Genomic DNA, 27,980 nt, shown 5'->3' on the forward strand with positions numbered 1-27,980 from the left:
TTTTACAGGCAACTACTTATGAGCATATTTTATGAGTTTTAATAATTGTGTATGTGAAGTGATTTTGATGACACTACACTGTATAAAAGTGAAGTTATTCAATATTTTTATAGTAGATTATATCTTTTTGATGTCGCACTTGTCTCGCAGCTGGTTGCACATAAAGAGTAATGTTATTTGTCAAGCTTGTTGGACGGCTCGTTCTGATGAAAATTAGCTCGCTGTCCACTTCACTACAGTTGGATAGAATTTGTATCTCTGAATATTTTTCCTACCATACCAAACTGCATAAATCTGCATTCACAAATGCCGACTGCTGTTTGCAGCAGTGTTTGTGAGTGTCATCAGGTGATGTAAAACTATGTTCAATCATTGATAGGCGGGAGAAGGAGACTAATAATGGTCTTGTCGACCTTCCTTTGTGTTTATAGGGCTGGTACCAGTTTTGCTGGCCAAAAACAGATGGTGCTTTTCCTCCTTTTTGGCAGCTTCACAGCACCTTTCCTGGTGCACTTACATTGTCGGCAAAATTCTGAAATTGTACTTACAATTGACAGAAATGCACCAAGCGTAACGGTTGTTAGACAAGTGTTTACCATGACGACACCATTGCAGTTTTGTCGGGAGCTCAAGGTGGGACGGAATTCGACCCACGTGGCCACCTCATAATTATCTATGCAGGAAAAAATGGCCCTAAATGATGACTATTTGTCAACTAGGAAAATTCGTAGTCAGGGGCAGCCCTAGACACAACTATATCATGGCAGATGTATTGCTCTGGACCTAAGGAAGTGCAGTGTCGAGTGTGAGATTGTTCAGATGAGCAGTTCACAAGACAGCTGCAAAAGGCCACGCCATCAGCCCGTTCTGAACAGGCACGTTTGTCAGCAGGCGCTAATATCCCAGAATGTCATTCAGGGACCTTGATGTTATCATCGTCACCTTATCCATCATACAGCAGGAAAGAGATTAGTTTCACTTCTCTGCTGATGGTACAGTACATCATTCAGTGGTCCAGTATTTGCCTGACCTTGTGTGTTTTAAGGCAGTAGACATTGGCCTTGTGTTACCATCTGTAGCCTGACTGCGTTATCATCAACTAGAGCACATGGTGTGAGAGTAACGAGGACAAACGAGGTGAACAAAGATCAAGATGGGTAGAATAAGCCTGAGGTATTTAGTTTTATGTTGTGGCTGGGAGATTGCGGCCTCATGGGACTCTGAACTTAAGCATACTTTAGCCCTGATCACTGAGATGTATGGAAAGTTTATGTCTCGTAACAAGCCTCCTCCCATTTGTGGAGCTATTTCGTCATTATTCTCCTGTGGACACCTTCTGCAGCCAGCTAAATCCATCTCCCTCTCCGTCTCATTAGAAAACACATACAGACACACACCATGTACTCCACATCAGTCAAACCTGTCAAATATATTCTCACAATAGGAATGCTGGCTAAATAAGGTGTTGACGCTGTAAGTCCTCGGGGATGTGTGCATTTGATTTGCAGACAGTGGTCAGGAAACGTTATGGTCCACAAAGAGGGTCCTCGGGGCTGTAGGAAAAATGTGACCAGAGTTGTGGGTCACCACAGCAACGCCATGTGTTCCCCATCAGGCTTTGTTGTGAAACCTACATCGGGGGCTGGCTGCAGAGGAAACAATTAGATCAAGTCCTCTCATGTTTATTCCACTTTCTGAGAAAGATGTTTTCAGTTACTTTTTTCTCAGGAGCAGGGATTAGGTCTCTCATGGCAATGGCGCAATTTTGTCATTTCCAAATGTTGAGCAATATGTGACTCATATTTTTTTTTTTCCCACGAACAAGGTCAAGGTAAAACACTGCCCTCTACATCATCCTGAAATTAGTAATATCATATTGATATAATTTACTACTACATCCAAGGTAGTCACCTGAGAAGACCTGCATTCAGCCAGTAAACCATAAACATTCATGGCCTTTTATCCCAATTTGCTCCCTTGTAAACTATCCAGGAATGTGTGCTATAGCTGGAGCGGCTGTGGGCGTTGCATCCTCATGTGGGAAAATTAAAAACTTTTCCAGTCTGGCAAAATTGGGCTGTGGGCTGGGCCAGCTGGATGAATCGTAGGGTGCAGAAACAGACCCTAAGGATTACATGGGTATCCCTGACACTAAAGTAACTGGCTGCAGTCCATTTCAGTCAGGGCCAAGATCACAGCTGGGTATTTGACTATAAAGCTAATTTTCCACACTTGTTTTTTCCCACTGCTGTGTTGTTTTATTTGTGCTAACCATTTGCAAAGCACCTTGTAATGATGTTTTGGACATTACTATGCACATAAAGCTTTTTATGGCTGCACCTGACAATAATTGTCACCATCAAGTAATCTATTGATCTTTGCACCTACTGTTATGTTATTGTAGTCTTGTGTATACTTGTGCGTCCAAGTTTGTATTGCAACTGCTGCGTAGCAGTTACCCTTCAGGATACATCTCGTCTCGTCTTGTCTCGTCTTATCTCGTCTCGTCTCGTCTCGTCTTTTCTTACCTCAAGTTACCTTACCTTTTTACCCTTAGGAGAGGTGTTGCTTTTAGGATAACAGTGTCGGTGTGTCAATCAATCTGTCAGTCTGCCACTCTCTAAGATCTTAAAGGAATACCTTACTTGTGAAATGACCATTTGTATATCAATTACTCACCGTATCACCTTGAATTTGTAAAGAAAACTGCTTTTCTCACATGCCTCTACAGTGAACAGAGAATCCAAATACAGCAAACATTCTTCATGAATTGAAGTGAACGGGCAAAACCATATCAGGACATCTGTTTATGAGCTGTCACACAACTGGTGCAGTGTAATGCAAGTCTTACTTACCCAGTCGTATGCTCAGTACTTCCCATATGCATACATTTTTGCTAAAACATTACAGTTTAAAACGTATCAAAACAAATGCATGGCCTGGGCATGTACGTGTGTTGGAACTCTGCTCATATGTGTTCATACACACGCGCTCAAGGTGGCTATACTCTTAGGCAGAAGTGTTGTATATTGTAACAAATTTAATATAGTTTTACTGTTGTTAAACGCCGTCCCCAATGACATAGATTCATGAACAGCGTTTGCCTTGTGCCTTGTTTGGATTCTTTGTTCACTGTGGAGGAATGCTAGTTTTCTTCAGGAATTCAAGATAACATGAGGTGAGTAATTGATAAACAAATGATCATTTTGCAGGTGAAGTATTTTTTGATACTAGATATTTTTTATGGACATTCATGGTGCCTGGAGAAGGAATCCCTATGACTTGTGTGATGCCCTGACATTTCATTTGGAGCCACCATGGTTTTTAGTTTTGAGTGAGAAATCATGACAACTATGGATGAACTATGAGGAGACTTAGCTCACACATTAATTTCCCTTTTCCTTGATGATCCCTTAACTTTTCATGTAGTGCCATCATCAGTCCATAACACAAGGATATTCATTTTACAATTATGTACTATGGAGAAAGGCAGCAAAACTTCATATTTCAGAGGCTGGCAACTGTGCACGAAGCATTTTTGCTTGATAAATCAAGTACTGATAATGTTGGCAATTAATTTTCTGCCAACAGACTCCAGCAGCTAAACATTTTAGCATGTTTTTACTGATACACTTACTAGTGATCATGTTGTTTTTACTGTAAAATGTTTTTAAAAACCTATTTTGTGTCAAAATAACAAATCCTACATAAAAATACCAAAAGAAATATACATATAAGGCATATGTACACATATGTATGTATATAATAACTTTCTCACACTTCATCATTGTTCCAGGGGCCTCTCAAACTGTTAGACTCCTCACCATAAGTCAATATACATACCTTTGTGCCCTCGGGTGCGATGTACAACGTCAGAGAACAGTGCTGTTAAGGAAATTGAGTTTTCCTTGGTGGACCTTTATAAACAGAGGGTCACTACGCTCTGGGCGATCCACGGCATGGAAGCTGTAATGACATTATAATCACAGTGATAAATGTAACAGTGGGATTTTAGTGGCAACACACCCATGATGGACTTCATTATATACTCAGACACATGCAGACATATGATACAGGCACACAGGTGGCTGGTCTCTGAGGTGAGGGCAACACCTCATCTGTAGCTGTGCGGCCATTTCTCGCTCTTTCTCACATTCATACACACACACATATATACACACACAGGCTGCAGCTGTGTCCTGTTTAGACACACACATGTGCCTGGACCACAGACTCGAGACGTCTCATTCCTCTAACGTGAGGCAATAGCACAGGTGTCGGGCCCCAGAGACCCCTGGGATAGCTGGAGGTCCAAGCTGTTCTGTTCTCAGCCCTGGGATCTCCCCTCGAGTCTTGATCTTCAACACACACCCTCAACGCAGACTCTCTTGTGCAGACACACACACACTTCAGTCCAACCATTGGTCATTACCAGCTCTCTCTCTCTGCTCTGGATGCTGTCAGTTTTCTGGCACATGCGTGTGCACGTGCTCTTTGAAAGTGACACATGTGCATGCAGAAATTAGCCCAGAGTCTAAACACATTAATTCTAATATAAACTGGTCTCAAGGCAGCCAAACCACTCTGAGCCGAATGGCTAAACAAAGAGCAGCAGACCTCCATGAGAAACAACGCAAGTGACAAGAAGTGACTGATGTTTGTCTGTGTGTCATCTGTTTTCATCCCTCTACTTCATCTCTCTCTCTTTTCACTTGAGAAAATTTAAGCAAACGAGTCAGAGGAACTTGTTGTTGCACCAGAAAGGGTGATGACGGTTCAAGTGGTGTTTTCACAAATGTAGCTGGAGGTTTGTCTCAAAAAGCATTTTATCTTTCCCATGGAAAGTTCTTCACTAGATAACAGGGCTGCAGAAATAATCAGATATCAATCATGATCACCATTTTTGCTTCCCACAATTAACAACTTGATCGACAACGATAGTGATGTTTAAAGTGCGTGCTCCACTCATAGAAGACTCCACTACATATCAAATCAAGCGCTTCCTAAACTAACAACCATCCTCCGCCTGTGAAAAACTCACCTGAATGTTGTGGCTGCAGTCCAGAGTAGAGGAGTAATATACAATGGAGCAGACAGGCAAAACAAAGATCAAACGTCTGGAGCAGAAGTCGAAAAGCTAATCCCTCTATACAAATCATCATCTGTTGTTTGGAAGTAGTTCAGATTTAGAGTTCATGAGACGTGTCTGCACCGCAAAACAACACCACTAACTTTTTTCAACCACCTAAAAATAAAACACCGACAGCAGTACAATGAATGCATGAAGGCCGAGAAGAATAACGTCGCTAATGTTACACGCTCCAAAAGACAGACCAAAATAATCAATGCAATCGTATTCTGTTTGGCCAAAGACATGTGTCCAATAAACACTGTCATTTTTATTTTGCTTTTAGGACACTGGTTCCCAACTGGTCCAGCCACAGGGTCCAGATTTCTCCTTAGTTATTAGTTTAAGGTCCACACAGTGTAATATATTCAGTGTCATACTTGTGTTTGGACACGTCGTTGAGCTAGTTTGCTGTCTCTGTTAGTAGCTGTCCATTAGTCACTCACCTTACAGCAGGAAACAGCACTTCAAAATAAAAGATCTGTGCCGGAAATGCACTGCATTTAAAAATAAAATGTGTTTTTTATGAACCTAACACACTTGCGAGTCACTTGTAGTCCATTTAGAATGGACTCTCGACCTGCTTTGGACCATGACCCACCAGTTGGAAACCACTTTTCTAGGAGGTGCACTGAATTCGGGTGAAGAGGAGGCTGATTTTAAGTCATGTTTTGATACAAAGATTTGCATACAAAGCAGGAATGTTGCACAATATGGAAGTGAAAGCAGCACTGATTTAAATGTGGAAGTGCAATAATATTTTGTCCCTAAAATCTATGAATACTTGTGATAAATATTTGGGAACTGAATATTAATCGGAAATAATTGGGATCATCCTTTTGGCCATATTCAGGCAGCCCTATCTGATACAGTTTTTCATATGTCGTTGTTCCACCTGTAGCCTGCGTGGCCTTGTTTCTTTCTCTATAACTCTCAGCGTATCATTTTATATCCGCTCTGATCCACCACAGTCACCACAGGGACATTTTCCTTCAGCCGGGGATTCGGAAATCTGAACGCTCTCACTTCAGCCAAGAGATCTAAACACACTCTAATAGATATCTAAACATCATCTACAGATATTTATTTACTCTGCCTGAGTCCTCCTCGGGGCATCCAGTTGAGGACCCTCTTCGTCCTGCAAGCGGAGCCCCCGCAGCCTCTCCCCTAACCCCTGATCTCCCCCTACCCCTCCAGGGGGAGCTGAACCCCATTTTCCCCCAGGGCATCATGTAGAAGGGGATGCAGATCTTCAGGAAATGAGTCCAAGAAAAGTGTATCCAAGAAAAACATGTGAGCTGCAGGGTCGCAGAGCAGTGGGACCAAGTCCACCAAAGTGTCTGGGCCCGATTGTGGGAGTCAGAGGGAAAGGGCAGACATTTAGTGTTTGTGTGCTGTAATTCACCTTCCTGGCCTCTTTTCTTCCTTTTTTCTTTCTTCTTCCTTGATACATCCTTCTTTCCTTATGTCCATTCATTCCTTTTTTCTATAGCTTGCTCTGTTGGTTGGTTGGTCATTAAACAAAATTCCCCCAGCCTTTGGCAGCCTCAGTTTTTGCCCTAGAAGGTTGAAATTTGGCAAGGAGATCGCAGCTATTGCAAATTCATGCTTGTTTCTTTGCTTCCTTCTCTTTTCTTTTCTTAAATCACTCTGTAACATATCCCCTTCTACCTCCTTTTTTCACACCACCTTTCCTTCCGTCATTTGTTCTTTACAACTTTACTTCCTCCTTCCTTTCCTTTCATTCTTCCCTCATACTCTTGATCAGTCCTTTCTCTTATTTCCTCCGTTGTATGCAGGAAGCAGATCAGTTCAGAGCTGCTGAATTGCTGCTGATGTCCAGTGACTACAGACATCAGTATGCTTCAATAAAGTGCTGGCTGGATGGATGAAACTACCTCTTGTCTGACAAATTCTGCAGCTTTCCTCCTCAATGACCAGCGAGGTGTGAGGTGACGAGATACGAGTTTATGCACGGTTTGAAAGTCTTTCACCAGCTGTCTTTTTTGTACAAACGAGTGTGACACCACGAATGCTTTCGAGGAAAGAAATTGTGCAGCATTACCCTCATTTTTTTTTAAATATCACCTTTCATCTATCTTTTTGTCAGTAGGCTTTTCCCACCGCTTAGGGTGGGCTCGAGCAGCTGTAAACACTTTTGCTTTTTACAGTGTTTAGATGACACTCCATACAAACAAGTTTCAAGCATACCTTAATCTTAATTTATCTTCAACATCACATGCTGTGATGCAGAACCACGTGCACTGATTGTCAGCTGGCAACCCCAAATATGCGCATTTGACCAACTATAACTAAATACCTTATAAATCCATTTGTCTGTGTAGTATTAGTGAGTACTATTGATGTGTGTATTGACCCACAATCTGCTGGGAGGGTTGGACTACTAGAAAACACTCTGCAGATCAGTCCACCTTCTACCTGCTCTTTCCAACTCTCTCTAAAACAGTGGTTCCCAACTGGTGGGTCACGGGTCCATTGTAAATGGACCACAAGTGATTCGCGAACATGCCAAGTTTTATTTTTGAAGAATTTCTGGCACAAGCTTTTTTATTTTGAAGAGACGTTTTCTGCTGTAGAGTGAGTAACGGACAGCCACTTAACAGAGACAGCAGACTAGCTTGAGGACAGGGCCAAAAGCAAGTATGCTGCAAAATGTATTACACATTGTGGACCTTGAACTAATGACAAAGGAGATATCTGGACCCTGTGGCTGGACCAGTCTAAAGACCTAGTCTAAAACATACACTGCGGTGCTCAGTCCTGACAATTGTGTTGCTATAGTGCAATAAGTTGGCAGTTTGTGGGGTCGTGTCGGGTTCAGGTGGCTATTTAATGCATATTTTTGCAGGTTTAATGGTGCAGATTGAATGGGTGATGCAGAAACGGATCTTTGTCGCTGTCTAAATTGAATGCAGCTTGTGCCACATCTTCATATCATGGAAGACGAGGGACAAATTCAGCTCTCATTTACTGTTTCTTTTTCCACATGCTCTTATTTAACATTCATTCATTCATTCATTTATTTTTCTATTATCGAAAGATTTGCGTTACATTATTAAACATTTATTAATCAAATCATGAAACAGTGTTAACCTAATTAGATTGTCTTTTTTTTTTTGAAAGTCTGTTTAAGAAAAAAAGCTTAGATTTTGAAAATAAATTCGGAAATCTACAAAAAATTAAGACGTAAATCTACAAAAATTAAGTCAAAATATTATGAGATAAAACTTGTTGAAAAATGTCGATGATTAAGACAATTTGATGCATTACCAACAAGATTTTGGGTGATATTATCACATTTACAATATCACGTAACGCATTACCACCCGAAAACTGATAATTATTTTCACTTTTCATTCATCCACACTGATCCATGATGTTCTACTTCTGCCAGTGCGCCACCAGCAAATAAAATATCCCCTGAGGGTTTTTGTCGCATATACAGACTACATTATAGAAGAGTGACCTTGGTGATCGGCACATCTGGGTGATGCTGCACTGCGTGTTATCATGTTTCCATTCATATAGGCTGCCTATAACAGCATATCCCATTCTGCTTTGCATCCTAAGGCTGCCTGAAAGCAGCAGAGAGTGTTTTTTTCCTCGTTACGACTTTATTCTCCTAGATTTACAACTTTATTCTCGAAATCTACGTTGTTTTTTTTCTTTACCATGGCCCTAGTCCTCCCTCATACCCACGGTGTCTGGTCTTTGGACACGTGTAGCTGATGGGCCCTTCTGTAAACCATCAGCAGGCAGCTCACACAGACACTCATCATGATTTAACAGTTTACGTGACTGTTGAGTGTTGTGTGAATATAAGTGCACCCACTCTGGTCTGGAGATGTTTCTGTGAGAGTATGTGGCTGTCACTGACCTGTCCCACACTGATGACATCAGAGGGAAATGTTCACACTGCATAGCTTCAGCCTTCCGTCGCCACAGCACTTTCTGTTTAGATTCCAGTGTTATTTCTGAAGAGATACACAACAACCACTAGATGGGCAGGCCACCTGAGATTGTGTTTGCACGTTGTTTGCAGCAGAGTAGATGTAGAGTTAAATGTCCAAATTTATCTAAAAAGAGACACAGAGGCACAATGATGTTTTTTAATCCAAACTGGTGCATTTAAAATATTAGTCTTGATGCCACTATTTTCATGTTTTCCTGTCATTTATCATCTCTCTTATCTCTGCTGACCCTCTTTGTCCTTAGATTTATGTTTTAGTCAGTAACTCTTTCCATTTCTTGTGTAAAAAAACTCATAATGTCCTAGTTTTCCCGGACAGACAGATGGAATAACAGAGGGAGCTTCCGGCCAGTTGTTTATCGATTTATTTTATTCCTCTCTGAGGTCAGAGGGCTGCGCGCTGGGCTGCGTGTTCCCATCCTGTTCTTAGCGGGTCATTCCAAAACTGTCCACCCCAGGGGACAGTCTGGATCCAGATGAAATTTATGGTGTCAGACGGGGTAACTTTTAATAGATCTGTGATTTAGGAATGAGAAATGCAAACACGCCCTCGTACACACGGGGAGAGGACAGAGAGGGATTACTGCATTTTACACAGTGTGAAGAGGAGGGATTTTCTCAGAGATTTCTCGATCCGGGTCAGACGTCACTTGCTTAGATTTAGAGAAGTAACACAGTGAGGTGGGAATGTGAATATGTCAGCTTAGTAGTATGAAGTCACCCAATTCCAGACATTTGCATGTTTTATGGGAAAAATAGTTTTGGGAAAGAGTGAATGAAAAAACAAGATGACGATATTCTTCATATTCCACATTGATTAACATTTAACTGCAGTCTGTGGCTTAAAGTTTGAGTTTGTTGCATCAGTGAGGGGTGTGGTTGGGTGTGATCAGGAGAGAGCTCTTAATGACAGTAATGTCATTGTGTACTGACACACCCTGCTGTCCCAAAGTCGGTCGCAGGTCCATTCTGAAGTTTGTGAAAACACCCTTTATTTTGAAGTACAGTGAATATCTGGCACAGAGCTTTTATTTTGAAGTGCTGTTTCCTGCTGTAGAGTGAATGAATAACAGACACCTACTTAACAGAGACAGCAAACTAGCTCAACAGCATGGCCAAACACAAATATGATGCTAAACTAATGACTAAGGAGAAATTTGGACCCTGTGGCTGGACCAGTTGGGAACCACTGGTCTACGCTGTAGCCTGACATACATGACATTCACCTCCCCAGAAATGTAACTGCATGACATATTGACACAGACCTTCTGTTTAACTTTATAAGCTGAAACCATTTTCCTTCGGTGGAAACAAAGCTTTTTTTACTTTTATTTTACAGATAAGAAACGATAAATCGTGAAGACAATAAAGCCCCCACATAATAGCATTGTAAGTCTTGTGTTTGATTTATCCTGACTTCATGTGATAAGATAATTGTTCTGTCTGTGAACCTTGTGATTTATGATGGAGCCGAATTTTAAACGTTGCCTTTAATAAATGCTGCTGTTGTTCCTGGCTTCATATGAGTAGAGAAAAACTTGGCTAGCAGCTAGGCTAATTTAAAAGTTAGCATGTTGTATTTACTGTGAAAACATGTCAAGCAAAGGAGAGGTGTTTTGTCCGTGAACCTTGTGAGTGTTATCAGAGCTGAACTTTGTACTTTTGTTAAATGTTGTTTTTGTCAAGCTGTGTTTTATGTGTGTTTTAGGTGTGTTTGTTGAGTCAATCAAACTTTACTGCACGTCACAGAAACTCAACACGGAGGCATAGAAACTCCATTGCCAACTAGTGTTTCGAGGGTGTAGTTGCAGAGTGATGTAGACACCACCACACAAGTATAAATGCTCAGAATGGCGTCAGCCCTGCGTAAGGCCTACACACGACTATAAATCAGTCTTTACACTTCACTGCAACAAGGTGAGAGGTTTAACTACAGCAGCTGAGCATGGTCAAGATGTTGAGCTGCTGTTCAGTTACTCCTTAAAGAATGACTTCAGATGAATCATGAAGAAAAACATAACCAAATTCTTACCGAATTAGTGCTGTAGCTTTTTGTTGAATTTAGATTTGTATACTTTTCTCCATATCTTTTATATACTTAATCCACAGATCTCAATTTGAACAGTTATTATTGGAACTTCTTTCAGTTGAAGTAATAGTCTCAATGAAAACTGTTAAGATGATGATAGCTCAAAGCTTGCATAAAGAATAGAAATTCTCCTGGCATGATACCTAAAGAGGAACATTATGAGAGAAAATATGTTTTGTGTGTGTTATTTAGATGGACTGTCCCTTTAATCTTGTGTGTCTGTGAAAGAGACTGCAGGACAGGAAGTAATTTTCTCACACCTGCATCATATTAGATTAGTTAATAAAAAGTCTCCTTCCTCTTCCCAGCAGCACCGCAACATCCATTGCCAGTTTAGTTGAGATCTTTGTTTCAAATCAGCTGTGACGCTCTGCTATCCAGCACCAGCTTTGTCCTCATCTGGACTCTAACATTTCAGGTTTGACCGCAGAAAAATGTCCAAAATCCTCCTCACACATTCCTACAGCTGCAAAAGCTGGAGCCGGGGCATCTCGTTGTCAGTGACGGACATGATATATGAAGAAGGGGTTAATCCGTGGGCAAAAAATATTGCTATAGATATGACTAGCAAGAGAAAACTTCAAGGTATTTAAAGATAAACTGTGCAGGATTATCCTAAAATACTCTGGCACTTTGGTTCCATACTAAGTGCATCAAGCTACATCGTGTATTCTGTGCCCCATGTACCATGGCAGCCCTAGTACGGTACTTGTTTGCTTTGTTTGCTGTGTGTTTGCTGTTATTAAGGAAGAGGGATTTGTTTTACTATCAGCATCCCATCATCCTACACCTCAGCCTCGTTCACTGTGCTCACCGAGCCACGGTGTGTGTGTGTGTGTTTTTTGCGTGGGTTTGTGCGTGTGGTGGTTTATGTCCCTCAGATGAGGTGAGAGGTGATCGGATAAAAAAGCAGACTCCAGTTAGCAGACTGCTTTTGAAAGTGCTGGTGTTTTATAGCTCTTTTACAATCGTTCCTCTAAAGCCTGTCTCCTAACAATCCTAATTTTTTCTGTATATTCAGAGTAGCTCTTTGTTTTATTGCCATTTATTAGTACTTCCTACCTAATCTTGTTATTTCAGTCTGCTTTTATTTCCTCCTGACACATGCCTCTTGCTCACCTGTCAGTTTGTCCGCCTTTTAGTCCCTCTGATTTATTTATCTGACTGTGTGAATTTAGCCTGCTGCATAAGCATGCCTGTTTGTTTAAAGCAGCTGTGCGGAACTTTTCGTTTTCATTGATTATAGCGCCCCTTTGGTCGAAGCGGTATGACACCCACAGCCTGGTGTCGTAAAATTCCGACTGCAGGAGCAATTACCGCATGCATTTGTTTTGGAGAGCGCGAGGATTGACTAACATCAGGTCAGTCCAAGTAATTAGTGGAAACAGCAAAATTACTCAGTAAATTCTCCTGTCGTGTTTCTGTTCTGATCTAATCTAATCTGTTGTGTATTTTGAGCTACTAAGGCTACCGTAGTAGTGTGAGCCTCAAGTTATTCTGGGTAATGTAGTAACTGTTGTTGTGCTACTGGAAACAATGAGAAGCAGCCGTGTACGTTCGGTGTAAGGAGGAATAAACAGTTAACAAGTCATTTGCTGTGTCCGCATTATTATGTGAAAAGAATACTCTGACGATTTGGGAGTTATGCCCTTTCTCTATCATTTTCATATTGAGACAGCGGTTAGCATGGCACTTATAGGGGGAGGGATACACTGATGAGCAACAGCTGCAGCTGGCTCTGGGACAGGTACACTAGGTCACTTGGTAAAAGCAAACAAAGAGACGACACGGACTCACCTGACTGAAAGCTGTCCATCAGCTCCTGCAGGCCTGGGGCGTTTTTTCCAGTTCATCTTAGGAACATGAAAAAAAGTTTCAATCACGCCAGGATTAGTGATTGCTGCAAAGTTTTCACTCCTTGTGATGCACTCTCTGCGACGGTTTTCCTCCTGATGATATATCTCCCCAACGATGGTAGCACCTAGTCCCATTCTGTGCAGCAAAATGGGCCTCACTTCTCGCCTGCTCAACATGCAACACATGGAGTTCCTCTGGATCTGTGTCCGCTACAAGAAACTCTTCAAAATCGCGTTCAAAGTCGTCCATTGCAGCTACTAAAATCGGAGATATCGCTAGGCTAAATAAACAGCTGAGTTTTGTTTACAAGCTACGTCTGTGCCTGCTCACCGGTGTATCCCTCCGCGGATCACAGCGCAGGACGTACTGATCCCCTATAAGCGCAATGCTAACCGCTGAGACCCAGCCACTGGACGTACAGACACAAAAAAGATATTGATCATGTTGTCTCAATATGAAAATGATAGAGAAAGGGCATAACTCCCAAATGGTCGGAGTATTCTTTTATCTGAAGATACACAGTGAAGACATAACATAATCCTAACACAGCAAAGCTGTTACCTGCAGCCTTCGCTTGCAAAGCTAACGCTACTAATGTTCGGTCAGTCCAAGTGATTAGTGGAAACATCCTAACATGCTAACGTTACACACAAATTAGTAGTAAAGTAAGACCTGTTCATAAATGTTCTGGTGTAGCTCTGAATTTCTTATAAACTGAGGACAACTGCCTGCTGTATATTTGTGTTCATGGTCACAGTCACAGATAATTTTAGATGATGCTCCTTTGTTATCCGCCATGACATCAAAAGTACAACCAAGTCCTCATAGATACATCTCTGGTAAAACTGTTAGGTGTTGCGTACTGCTTACTCAAAGAACACTGTAAACACGGCTCCTTCTTCTGTGGTTTAATCGCTGCGAGGCCGCTGCGGGCGAGCAGAATCACTTCCGCCTCGGGTGCCGTATTCTGGTTTGCTGACTTCTGCTGTGTGTCCGACCTGAGCAAGGCTACGCTAAATAGCCATATAGAGAAAGGCTTTTTTGTCGCTGTTGGGTTCAAATAAATATGCGGATCTTCAATGGGGGGTGATATGAACTAGGGGCAGTTTTATTAATGGTAAATAGTTCCGCACAGCTGCTTTAAGGTTGAGACCTTGAATGTATGTTATAAAGAGAAGTGATGACTATCATTTTAACCGTGACATACATCCATAAAAGTCATTCAGATTCTAGCACTGTATAATTTTGATAAACTCACCTTCACCAGCGTGAAAATTAAGTTAATTTCTGAAATGCTCAACTTCCTACGCCATCAGTGTCTGCAGCATGTTTCACAGCTGCAAGTTAGCGGCCAAATCGCACCCTGATCTAACCGAACCCTGTCATTCTAACACACACGCACACACACAGATCTAGAGTCTTACTTGGTGGTTTAAAATGTATAATTGCAGTTTTGTGCAGTATTGCCCTGACTGGGATTAAGACATGTACGCAGACTGTGTACACACAGGTGTGATTCCATGTTTCCTCTGTTGTCACAGTGATGTTATGTTGTTAGATAGCAGGCGATGTAGATAAAGGAAAACCACACTTCCAGTCTCTTTTAGAATTCATTTTACAGTGCTTTTAATCACATACAAGGCTCTCAATGATCTGGCACTAGAGTATATAACTGAGTTTCTCACACCGTACCATCCAAACAGGCCCCTCAGGTCTGCTAGTCTGGGCCTTCTAACTGTTCCAGAGGGTGATCGAGCCTTTTCAGTTCTTGCTCCTTAGCTTTGGAACAGCCTCTCGCTGAGCATCAGATCAGCTGACTCTGCTCACATCTTTAAATCTCATCTGAAAATGTACATTTACAGATTGGCCTTTCCTGACAGTTGATAGACTTATTGTGTGTGTGGGAGTGTGTGCCTGTTAGAGTTTAGTGCAAAAACTGAGAGGTTAAATACTCTTACTCTTAATATAAGGTCAATATAAGGCTAACCATTGTTATTATTATCAGATAATCTGGCAATAATTTCCTCTTAATAATTGGTTACTGTTTGCCAAAGCCCAAGTCAAAGTCTTTTAATAGCTTTTTCTTTTTCAAGCAACAGTCCAAATGTGTAAAATTGCCAGTTTACTATGATGCAAGACAAAGAAAAGCAACAAATCCTCACAACTAGAAAGTTAGAACTTTCTTGTTGAGGCTGAGGGATGTCGTGTTTTGTGCCACGGTGATCTCATCCCAATTCATCCTATTTAGCTTCTTGTGCAGAAGCCCCGGTGGTTACTAAAACGCCATAGAGGGCAACCTTTGGTGATGTATATTGATGCAGAAGGGGTCGGCGGTAAAACGGGGTTGGCCATTAGATTGAGGCAACAGATTACTTGGCTATGGTTAGAGACAAAGATCAGGGTTGACACTAGTCACATGAGAGGATTCGCATAAGTTCTCAGCAGTTAGGTTTAGACGAAGAACCTCTCAGTTACGGTTAGGAAAAGATTGCAGATTTGCAGATTTGGTAGCACTAATGTGGCTGGGAAGGTGGCAGTGTGTACCCTGCTTTGAGTGTCACAGACACCGCAACCAGTGTTTGTTAGTTTCAAACACTGGTCTCCTGGGTTAAAGTCCAGTGTTTGTTTGACCTATCTACCTGCACTCCCCCCGAACCTGAGTGGACTTTCACACTCTTTACGTTATGTCCATTGCTCTGAGCTTCTGATAATGACGTGGATTGGTTTTTATCGAAGCTGGTTGATAGTAGTGGAGTATTTTGAGGCCCTGAGAGTCACACAAGGCTGGCTGTGCCGACTTTTTGGGGCTATATACAGTAACTGAAATTGACTTGACCTGAACATCTTCCATACTGATCTACCCTCTGCCTGCCTCATTTCCTTCTCTTCCCCCTGAGACTTCAGTAGATTCGACTGCTGATTGATGGCTCGTCGTCCCCCATTATGAAGCTCACGAGACACGGGGCTGAAGGTATGACGTGAGCCGTCTGTGACGGAAAGAAAAATAAAGGAGCTACAGTTACAGGGAAAAGCCAGAGGGCAGCACATGTCTCCTGAGCTCCATAATCTGGTAAAGTCATGACCGGCCTTCAAAGACAGAGAGGAGCTCCAACCTAAACAGACACGCATGTATGTCCAGTGTCGTTTAGTAAATCCAAGACATGTCCGTTTGAAGAGTCCTCAACTTTCTCTGATCTTGATTTCAGGTTCTCCGTTTACGCAGTTAAAGAATGGTTTATCGTTCGTATTTTTCCCTTATGGTTTGTGTTATATATCTGCTGCATCCTAACTCAAACCTACTTATTTGTTCTTTTGTTTAGTGTTTGACAATTTATGATCCCCCCCCCCCCAACGCTGTTTTGTCATCTCTCTCCCCCCGTAGTCTGTGGCTGTCTGATTTGTAGACTTACATGTGGTCACCCGCCGCCCAGCAGAGACAGGAAGGGAAAGAATACAGGCAGCAAAAATGGAGTGTAAGAAGAGATGCAAAGGGATGTGAGAGCGCTCGAGAGTTTGGAGAGAGGAGGGGAGGAAATTCTGTGTGGAAGTAGTGTGAGCAGATAAGAATGGGGAGTGTGGAGGTATGAAGGAAGTGAAGCTGTGGAGGACTGGTAATTAAAGAGTGGGGAGGACTGGAGAGAGATTTAGCTCAGGAGAGAATAGAGAAGGGAAATGATGGACACCCAGAGTGGAACAATGCAGTGTGCTGCTGTGTGAAGCAGGTCGGGATGATTTAGACGTCTTTGGGGTTTTAACATAGTCATTATGATGTGTTCTCTGACCATGGGAAAAGTGACACAAGTTGCAGTGTGAAGACTGAATCAAGAGCCTGAGAGAGACGTTAAATCCCTGCCTATTTTCTTTTTATGTCCCTGTAGTTTGTACTGTCAGAAGTACAATTATATAGCACAAACAATGCATGTTATACTTTTGCACTCAGTGTCCACTTTATTAGGTACACCTGCAGAATCTGATTTAATCCCATCAACAGATCAGTCGTAAATGCTACCTTTACAAAGGTAATATGGTTCAGTTTTGATTGACACTGTCAGAGAGGTATTCCAGGGAGGGGACAATTTTATCTTCACTATTTAATTCACTATAGAAGTGAGCCCAATGTGAGTAAGTCATAAGGGTGACTATTCTAATCATAGGTGTCACTTCCTCCACTGTTATTTCCTCAACTGTAATAGACAGCTATAAAGTTGTGGTCTTAATCCAACAAGCAAAATCTTTTCAAATGGGCGTCTCTGACCTAATGTGTATCAGTGAAGGGCTCCTTGACACAAAAAGGGTTGAGAACCACTGCGTCGGTGTGCCTAATGCAGTGACCTTCTTGCTGATGACTCCCATGCTTGACCTGGACACAGACTAAACGGAGCATGTCACCAGTTGATACGAACATACAGTCATTCTTCACTGGCTTCTAGGGCTGGGTATCAGTACTCAAGACCTTTAGGGTATCATCTGAAATAGCCCAAGTAGTATCAAAGGATCTGCTGTCAAAAGATACCTGCATTTGATCCTTTTTGTACCCAGATCTAGAAAAAAAAGAGTATCTGTATGGTTTTCTCGCAGCTAATCACTGCATGCATTCCTCGATTTAATGCAGTTTGTGATTGGCCCTCTACAGCAGCAGCTACAGCCCATCAGTCTGTGGCGTGGTGAAGTCTGTTGCTACATGATTGGGTAGCGATTGCCGTAGGATTGGGTGATGTGGAGAAAAATCATAAAATTTCTCCATCAGTTTTGTGATGATATTGCAGGGTTGACTATCCGTGCCGTCTCAAAATATTTACACAATAAGATTTTGATAAATGATCATCAGTAATGTGGATATAATGACTAGGCGGGTAATGGCAAATAATACACCAGCTGGAACAGTCTTGTTTTTAAACAATACCCAGCCCTAACTGGCTTCCCACTAAATAACACACTGTATTTCATGGGGTGTAGTGTGAAGCCCTGCCATCAGGGGCTGAATCCAGGTCGTTGTTGTGGTGCGCAAGGATATATGTTGCGATATATCATGTTGCCATATCAGTGCAATTGTTTACCTAAACCTATAAAGACCTTCTAGTAGTTTGCACCTTTATGTGGGAGCCCAAGTTACACATCTGGGACCCTTTATGTACCTGTGATGGTGTATCTGTGATTTTCTCTTTTTTTTCAGGACTAACTAAAGTGTTTCCTGCTGTACCTACATTTTTGAGTGCCTACAGTAGTAGCACTATTTGTAGCTGTTGGTGTGCAGACACATGAACACACACACACAAGTATGCACTTAAAAACATCTTCCCGTTATCGGCTATGAAAGGAGACTGGTATTTATCACCCCTCTGTTTAAGCCATGCAGAAAGATAAAGACCAGTGCGCATAGTGTACCACGAAAGTGCCCCTAGACAAAGATCTCCACATGCTTGTGCACACACTGTACTGTGTACATGCCCACACACACATGCACAGTTTATTTCAGAAATAAGCCACTTTTGAATTACGACACAGCTCCTCCCCTCTGTCACTGTGTGTTTTACTTGTTGCTGTGTGAATTATAGCAAAATTATGACTGTGACAGAACCATCTGTCTTCAGAAAATCACTCAGCTTGTTTAATTTCCTTTTCATGAGGACAATGATTTACAGCTATAAGTGTGTGTTGGTAGTTATGTCATGTGCCTGGGGTCTTTTTCTTTCGCCCACCATAACAATAGAGAGTATGATGTTTCATAGCAAAGGAAACATGTGGCAGTTTATTTCTGTATCTGAACTTGCCAAATTTTTATCTATAATCTTGACGAGAAGGTGCAAATGACATACTTACTTTGTCTCAGTTGTCTATATGAAGTAACTAAATTACTATTTGCATATCACAGAATAGTCAGCAGGTGATATCATCGCCATAGTGAGCAAGATATATCAATGTTATCACACAATGACTGACTGCTCAGTTCAGTCCACTTGCGGGTTTCATCTGTAGATGCATCTGCATGAAACACCGCCCGTTTACCTGTGCAGAGTTTGAGTTGTTTTGACATTACTGTTGTCTGTCTGTTTCTGCTCTATAGGCAGCAGCTGCACAGTTGAGACCGAAGACAAAACACACACCTCCTGTTTCAATAAGCCCCCCATAGACAAAGCTCTGACTACCACACACACACAGGCTGCAGCTACGAGCGCACACACACATCTAGCCCCAAGTTCAACTGAGGCTTTATCTCTCACTATCTGCATCTGATTTCATCTGTGAGCTTGTTTGAATGGTTGTCTGACATTGTTTAGGCTCCCTGCAGTTTTATTGATTCCTCTGAGACCCTTGGCTCTGGCTTCATATAACAAGGCCCGGAGTGTTTCTGTCCGGGGACAAACAGCATCACTGTGTTTGTTGGTTCTCACAGGAACACTGTCAGGCCCCCAAACCTCAGAGGTCATCACTCATTGACCCCCTGAACTCCCAGACCATGCAAACATGCCCAATTCCCATGGTATCTTCGCCCTCAACCCTTGTAAAAGCACTGCTTTCTTATTATTCTCTTTCCATCCCACCAACCCTCGTTTACTTTCTGCCACTGTTGAGCCTCTCCCGTGGCCGTGTTCAGTCCCTCTCAGGGATGTAAATGACACACTCAACACTGAGATATAACTGTATTTGAGGCACCTGTACAACCTGATCTTTCAGCTGAAATGACTCACCCTCACACACACCACATCACACGCCCCATCTAACCCAGTCACCAGAGTAAATGCTGGCATTGTACGTCTCTGCAAACCATGGATATGTTACATTTGTACATTTAGTATATAGTGGATATGTTGAGACTTTCAATTTTCAATTTTATGTTGTGACAACACTGTGGGTAAGGTGTGGTTAGGTTTAAGCACAAAAATACACTTTGTAATGATTAGGAAAGGTCATGTTTTGGCTTCAAAATACCCAGCTTGGTCAGCACAAACACCACTGGAAATGTCCCGACGTAATGATAAAAAATGCCCGATTTCTAATGCCACAAACGTGCCTGGAAAAATTAAAAATATCCAGTTTTGTTGCAACAAACATGGCTAGAAATGTCCTGATGTCTCATTCAAAAATAGCAGGTTTTTCTTAGCAAACACAGCTGGAAATGTCCCAAAATGTCATTAAAAAATACAGGGTTTTAATGCCACAAACACGGCTGGAAATGTCCCGACGTCTTGTTAAAAAATACCAGGTTTTGTTGTAACAGACATGGATTGAAATGTTCCAATGTCTCATCAGAAAATAGCCGTTTTTGTTGCAGCAAACGCAGCTGGAAATGTCCTGAAATGTCATTAAAAATACAGGGTTTTAATGCCACAAACACGGCTGGAAATGGCCTGACGTCTCGTCAAAAAATACCTGGTTTTGTTGCAACAAACATGGCTAGAAATGTTCTGATCCCTCATTAAAAAATAGCCAGTTTTGTTGCAGCAAACACGGCTGGAAATGGCCCAAATTTTCATTAGAAATACAGAGTTTTGATGCCACAAACACAGCTGGAAATGTCCCGACGTCTTGTGAAAAAATACCCAGTTTTGTCGCAGCAAGCACAGCTGGAAATGTCCCTATGTGTTGTTAAAAATACCTGTTTTTGTCAGTCTAAAACAGTTGTCTGCAGCTTTCTCCCCTAGGTGTCACACCGTCCACCATCTCCTGCTCCTGATGAAAAAAATCAGATCATATACTGTATGTGTAATCTGAACTGCCTTACTTTAGAAATGTTGAAATGATATGTATGAAATGTAAAGGTAACATATTCATGGTTTGCAGAAACATACAGTCAATGCATTGCACTTGCACTGAACAACACCTTAATATTCATTAACGCTTTCCTGGAGCGTTTGTCTGTATCCTGCTGTTCTTCTCGTTGACATGCAGCAGCGATTCTGGTGCAGAAGGTAGAGAGGACGCATACTTTACTGCCGAGTCTGCAGACACATCTCAAATCTATCTACTTATTAGGAGATAAATTAGTTAACTATAAGACTGAGAACAGAAACATAGTTCTGCCACAGCCAGACTCACATTTTCCCTCCCTCCTATCTGCCTGCATGTCTTCCCTCTTTCATCACTCTGTGTATCATAATCAAGTTGTTATATTTAGCTCGCAGATTAGGCGTCTGTCTGCAGGTTCAAACAGTCAGCAATCAGACAGCCCTTTACTTTGCCTTTAAAGCTTGTTTGACTAATGTGAGTGTCTCGTTTTGTTTTTTTTTTATTAAAGAGATATTTGACAGCAGTGTCTGGCTTTATCTACCTTAAATCAATCTCCTCGCTGCTCTGTGTGGCATTTCTTGGAATAACATGGGTGTGTTTTGGGGTCTTAGTGGGTCTTTCAGTTGTGTGTAAGAAAAAGAAGGAAAAGATACTTCAGCTTGCAGGTTTTAAACGGTGATTATAAAACAATATTTCTCATTGTGTCTGCTCTTTGTGTCCCTAAAAAGCTAAGATGAACTAAAAGGAGTTCACTGACGTTAACATTTATTCTTAAGGTGTCTGTATGTGTGCGTATGTAGTTGCATTGCTTCTTGGGCTTCCATCAGCTGTCTGACAGTGGATATTTGTAATTACACAGTTTGACCACTAGATGGGTGTAGAGAGTAAACCATGAAGAAAAGTGGTGTTAGTCTCCCTCTTGTGACGCAATCAGAGAATACAAGCAGCCACTTAAGGAACTGGAATTAGGGTAAAAATGTGGAAAATAACTTTAATAGATAAAGTTTGTCATATTTCTTGTTGCATTGTTGTGATGCTTTGGTTGCACTGATAACTCTTGTCTTATTTTCCAATCTTCTCTTCTCTTTTTTTAACAGGTAAGTGGACTTTTTTATTGCCACCCCATATATATATCACTAACGTCAGCCTTGCTTTTGTTAAACTCCAAACATTCATGATGTTACTGATAATTAGAAATCAATAATAAATAATTGATTGTAGTAAATTATGCACCATACTCAAAGCTATGTGCAGCAGCTGACAGTTTATTTGGTGTTCTGCATCCTTGACCTGAAGTTGATCAACTATTTTTTTTTTTTCTTCGAACCTCAGGGTCATCCTGGGCCTCTCGGGCCTCAGGGCCCCCAGGGGCCTCCAGGGAAGCCAGGTGATATGGGCATCGAGGGACCAAAGGGGCAGAAAGGTGACCGTGGCCGCAGTGGTTTCATAGGTCCCAAAGGAAATGTGGTAAAGTATCCTTTTCTTTTTTTTATCTATGTGTTAAACATCACAACTCTCTCATGTTTGTCATCTTGTTTAATGTGTGATTTTGTCGCTCTGCAGGGAATGACTGGCGTTCCTGGGTTTTCTGGAAACGATGGCATTCCTGTAAGTCTAAGAGTTGAAATCATTATTTTATTTGAACAACTTGTCATTTATATTCTTTAGAATGGGTTACTATGTGATATTCAGGAGATTAGGAGTTAACTGTTTCGCATGTTTAGAGATAAATGGACTGTTGACATATCGTATGAACCAAAACTATGAACTTATTGTCTCATAAAGAAGTATAGAAGAAGTATAAGCTAAACAAAAGACAAAGATCCCTGTGTGCACAGCTGCGCTCAGGAACGTTACCATTACCCTTAGAGACTGGAAGGTTTAACGCCACCCCAGAGAAGGACTGAATTTGTTTGTTGTATAATTTAGGTGAAGCTGAAAATGAGGTTCACGTCTTGTTTCACTGTCCTGTACTATATGAAGACACAAGGATGTACTTTTCAGTAAAATGACCTCCATTTATGTTGATTTCTTTTGGCTGGATGATCATTAAAATTTGAGTTTTGTTCCAGAAAAGGAACCTTTTCTATAGCTGAATTTCTTCGTCAGGCCTGGGATAGAAGAGCAGGGTATTCTGTTTGTGGACTGAGTAGTTAAATAACATGTGCTTTTGATTGTTACTGCAACACCATTGTAATGGTGTCTTGTAAATCCAGGAGGATTGGGCACATGTAAGTATGCATTAATCGATCAAATCTATCCAGCAAGAGAAGCTCATCATCATAGGTGTCTTTTTTTTCAGATATATTTTTAATGAAGCAGGGAAGACAAAGAAAGCACATACACAGCAGCAATGCTAACAGTATACAAATTACTGACATCCAAACCTGGCAAGAGAAGACAAAAAAATCCTAAATAATAATAATAAAAAAATATGAATTAATTAAATTCAGGGAGTCGAGAAAATCCATGGAAGACAGCCTGTCCCACATTGCATTTCGATGTCATGACAAGCTATGGCTCCACATCCTTTTCCAGGCCAGTTCTATCAGCCCTGATTTCATCCTACGAGACCTGATAATTAAGAAATGGGTCCCAGGCCCGGTAGAACAAAAAGGGTTTATCCATTAAGGCTGTAGAGAAAGCCTCGCATGGAATGATACTTGTCAGATCGTGCAGCCACTGAGTAGGAGTGGGAGCTTCATCAGTGATCCACGCGACTATAATACATTTCTGAGCACAGTGCAGCAGAATGTGCACTGTGCTGCACAGTGCAGCAGAATGTGCAAAAGGTGTCTGTTGTGAAAACCAGCAGGTGACTCGTCATTTAGTCCCAACAAGTCTAGTCCTTGCACCGAGATGTAGCTGGCGCTTAAAAATAACATTAAACTGTTGACATATTGTAATCCAGAACTCATAGGTGCACAAAGAAATGTGGACTAACAATTAGAGCACTTTGAGAAAGGTTTATTTGCACATTTAGAAAACATTTGCTGTAGTGTAAAAATAGAAGAAACAAATGCACATTGTCCAACTAAAGTAACTTAAGGTTAAAAAAAAAAAATCCCCTTTACCCTACTGATTCTAAAACAACCCAAAAATGTGCATGTGCCGATCAGTAACTTTATCAAACTGACACAGTTTTTTCTTTAGAGAATTTCCATTTTTTCTCTGTGAATATGGCAACACATGAAGAGGTTTTTAAAATGATTAAATTAAATTAATGTTGATGTGAAGTTGCCACATGCACATTTAAAGAGGTTACTTCCTGAAACAAAAGGAGGGAATTAAAGAGTAAATCATAGAGTAGATCACCTTCAATGAGGAAAGTTGATCTACAGGAGAATAAATATTTGAAAGCAGCACAGAATTTTTTATTTGAATTTTTATTTAGAACAAAAATTGGAGCACAATTCTTTCATCATATCGTAGTTACAAAGTGTCCTGTTTTTTGTTTTTTTTTTTCATTTTCTTTGAATTTAAAGTGACAAAATATTAAAATACAGATTAAACATTTGTCATATAACTGTGCCTTTAAAACAGTCCTTGTGGTATGATAAATAAACATATTTCAACCCATGAGAAACTTATTGGTAAAAAAAAATAAAATAATAAAATAGTATTTGGTAAGAAGGAAATAGTTGAAATAAATTGGAAAAAGAAGAATAGGTAAATAGTTAAAGATAAAACAAAGTAATAATAATAAGTACCGCTTACAGAATCAACTAGTTTTGTACCTTAACACATAATTTAATAACCAGAAGCGCCCCCTGCTGACCAATCGCTATATTTCTTTTTTAATACTTTTTATTGTCATCATATCATTTCATGTATCTCATGAATCTCATTATTAAGCTCATATAGCAATGACATTTCTTTCTTTCTTTCTTTTTTTTAAATGAGAAACATGTGAATAGGTGTGTGATACATCTTATAAATTTTAAAGTATGTTATCGGAATTTTGGTGTCATAGAGAAATATCTTTGATTCCATTTCATATTCAACATATGAAACTATTTTTCATGGCTCATAATCAGTTTTTTTTCTTTTAGTTTCATTTTTTCATTTTTATATTTTGAATTGTGACTAGGTGCCTGAATTTTGTGTTGTTGTTTTTTTTATATAAATAAAGACATTTTCACCATTAATTGGTGCAGGAGAATTAAACAGGATGCAGGAAATTACTCTCAAAATTTCCCGGGGAGGACCCCCAACTATGTTTCACTGGTGTCCCACCCAAAACCTACACCCTTGGTAGTAGCATTTTTTTTCTCCAACTTTTTTTTTTCATACCAGTCCCTCATTACATTGCCCTAAAGTCTTTTTTCATCTGAGCCCTAACGTCCAAACCACTTTTCAGCACAAAGGACCTGTACTGATTCTGCCTGTGATGTGTTCTGACTGATCTGTTGTGAATTGACATTCGCTCTGCAGGGCCACCCAGGACAGGCTGGGCCCAGGGGGAAGCCAGGTGCTGACGGCTGCAACGGGACACAGGGAGAATCAGGGTTACCAGGGCAAGCCGGTGCAAACGGTGCGCCAGGTTTTCCTGTAAGTGCAACTCCAAATCTGCCTGGATAATGATCTGGCGAAGAGTTCGATTTCCTGCTGGTGACTGTCTTTTTGTTTTCATTCCTCAGGGACAAGCAGGCTGGAAGGGACAGAAGGGAGACCCTCTGGACGTCATCGTGTACATGCAGCGCTTCAGGGTGAGGAGGAGGAGTTTACACCACACCTGGCTTCATAAAACTGCTTTAACGACTTGATATTGCTGTGACAAAGTGTTATAGAGCTCATGGATTTCTGACCGTCTCTCTACAGGGAGATCCAGGCACGCCAGGGGTCAACGGAATAATTGTAAGACACATTAATTGTGCTGAACATAAAGACATGATCAGATAATGGTGGTTACATATTGTCAGTATCAAAATTTCTTCCTCATCTATCATCTCTTACTTGTTTTTTGTCAGGGGCCTCTAGGAACTCCAGGATGGCAGGGTAACAGAGGCATCCCAGGACCGAAGGTAAGGGTGTCTGTGTGTGTGCAATTTTAATTTTAGTTTGAGAAGCTTCAACTTTTATGATGCAAAGGGCTTATCCTGTTTGTGTCTCCCTCTAGGGTCCCCCAGGGCCTCCAGGTCCCCGTGGACCAAAGGTAAGGCCACACTAATATATATTTAATGTAATATTATAGAAATTTGGTGTGTGACTGTGTGAATACAATATGAAAGTAGGAATCTATGATTGCAGCTTTAAGTATTTGTTTTTCTGTGCAGGGCACAATGACCAAGGTGCTTAAGGGACACAAAGGAGACCAAGTGAGTGCCACGTTTGTCAAATGCATTGCTAATATCTGTTAATTAAGTCTAACTGCATTGCTGTAAAACAAATGCCATGACAACAAATTTGCTTGCTGTTTCTGCATGTAAAATCCTGAATTGATTTTGGACAAAAATCCCCTCGTCCACTTTAGTTTGAGCTCTAAAAACTACAGTAGTTTTACTTAACTAAAGAATCTGCACACTGGATGATGGCATGCGTCTCTCCGAGCTAGCTGACGTTTGTTGCACTTCCTACTTTCACCACAGGGGGACATCGGACCGCAAGGGCCACCAGGAAACTCTACTCATCAGCAGATTCTGCCCCCCTACGGACCCACAGTCTGTATACGTTCATATTCATTCATTGGCCTGCTGTAATGTGTATAGATGGTTCTAAAATATGAAATACAATAGGATAAGATACGATAAGATCTTCCTCTGTCATTATTTTAGGGACCTCGTGGAGAGAAAGGTCTGAAAGGAGAAATGGGAGATCCGGTATGAACGATCATACACATGTTATGTACACATACACAGACACATATTAACATCAGCACCTCAGCATGTCAACTCCTCCCATCACCTTTTCTTAGGGTTTTTTTGAGGGTAGCAAAGGAGAAACAGGTGTGATTGGATTCCCTGGAAACCGGGTGAGCGCAGAAACTCTCCTACACATTTCAGCCAGAGACTGACCTCTGTCTGTGTGTGAAGTTCATGTCATGTGCTGTTTGTGCTGTTACAGGGTGAACCTGGTGCAGATGGACGTCCTGGACCGAGGGTATGTTTGTGTGGGAAATGAGAGACATTGCATCATTATTGTATAAGCAAATTGAATTAAATTTTTTAACTTGTCAATGACGACTCTTTCAGGGTGATTTCGGCAACCCAGGACCAAAAGGCAGAGATGGTCCTAAGGTGAGAATGCACTGATAATAAGCCTCTGGTAGCAAATTAGCTATGTCTTTAATCTGTTTCCATTTTGGATTCTTTGAACCTTGAACGTAACAGTTACAAAGTGCTTTACATGTCAGTAATTAAAACAAACAAGACATGAAAACAACAACTTTTAAAAGAAGAACTGAGGAAATAAAAGACAGTCTGAATGAACTTAAAACTCAGGTAAAATCAGGAAAGGCTCTCCATTAAAAGTATGTTTTAAGAAGGGACATCACTGACTCAGCCGACCTGATTTCCTCTGGCGGACTGTTCCAGAGTCTCGGGGCCCTAAAAGCAAACGCTCTGTCCCCTGTAGTTTCCAGTCGGGCCTCTGGAACAGACAAAAGACCTCTGCTGCCCAAGGACCTCAAAGTACGTCCTGGCGTGTACAGCACTAAGAGGTCGGAGATGTAGCTGTGAGATAGACCATGAAGAGCCTAATCAGTAAAATCTTAAAATCTATTCTGAAACATACTGGGAGCCAGTGTAAAGAGGCTGAAACTGGAGTGATGTCATCACATCTCCTGGCAGCTGAATTCTGAACAGTCTGGAGTCGATTGGTAGATTTTTGATTCAGGCAAGAAAAGAGGCTATTGCAGTGAAGAGATGAAGGCGTGTAAAATTGTCTCGGTGTCTTTAAAAGTTAAAATGGAATGTATAAAAGAAGACATGCAAAGGTGTTCAAGACTTTTGGGTTCTGAACCAAATAACGTTTGGTAGAAATGGTCAAAATGTTTAAAATTAGGTGCAGGAAATGAAACAGAACTTGTTCTACGTTGGTGGGAAGGGGTATGGGGCAACAGCCAATACTTCAGGAGATCCGATGTAGAGACTGATTATATGTGTTTGCACCCAGACACTGGAACAAAACCTGATGGACTGTTCAACACACACACAACAACATTTGATTGATTTTAAAAATCTCATTTA

General features: G+C 41.2%; 1 protein-coding gene across 3 annotated transcripts in view; it reads left to right on the forward strand.

Annotated features, from left to right (window-relative positions):
• col4a2 (collagen, type IV, alpha 2) overlaps window positions 1-27,980 on the forward strand; it is a 93,709-nt gene that overhangs the window by 43,040 nt on the left and 22,689 nt on the right. For all 3 annotated transcript variants that reach the window (XM_033617251.2, XM_033617250.2, XM_033617252.2), the window contains 13 exons: window positions 22,126-22,260; window positions 22,357-22,401; window positions 25,228-25,344; window positions 25,434-25,502; window positions 25,615-25,650; window positions 25,764-25,817; window positions 25,913-25,948; window positions 26,070-26,111; window positions 26,382-26,453; window positions 26,568-26,612; window positions 26,708-26,764; window positions 26,857-26,892; window positions 26,985-27,029. In XM_033617251.2, coding sequence (XP_033473142.2) covers window positions 22,126-22,260; window positions 22,357-22,401; window positions 25,228-25,344; window positions 25,434-25,502; window positions 25,615-25,650; window positions 25,764-25,817; window positions 25,913-25,948; window positions 26,070-26,111; window positions 26,382-26,453; window positions 26,568-26,612; window positions 26,708-26,764; window positions 26,857-26,892; window positions 26,985-27,029 — 789 coding nt within the window. The remainder of the gene's footprint in view (window positions 1-22,125; window positions 22,261-22,356; window positions 22,402-25,227; window positions 25,345-25,433; window positions 25,503-25,614; window positions 25,651-25,763; window positions 25,818-25,912; window positions 25,949-26,069; window positions 26,112-26,381; window positions 26,454-26,567; window positions 26,613-26,707; window positions 26,765-26,856; window positions 26,893-26,984; window positions 27,030-27,980) is intronic.

Source organism: Epinephelus lanceolatus, chromosome 14 (genome assembly GCF_041903045.1).
Source record: "Epinephelus lanceolatus isolate andai-2023 chromosome 14, ASM4190304v1, whole genome shotgun sequence".
NCBI classification, from domain to species: Eukaryota; Metazoa; Chordata; class Actinopteri; order Perciformes; family Serranidae; genus Epinephelus; species Epinephelus lanceolatus.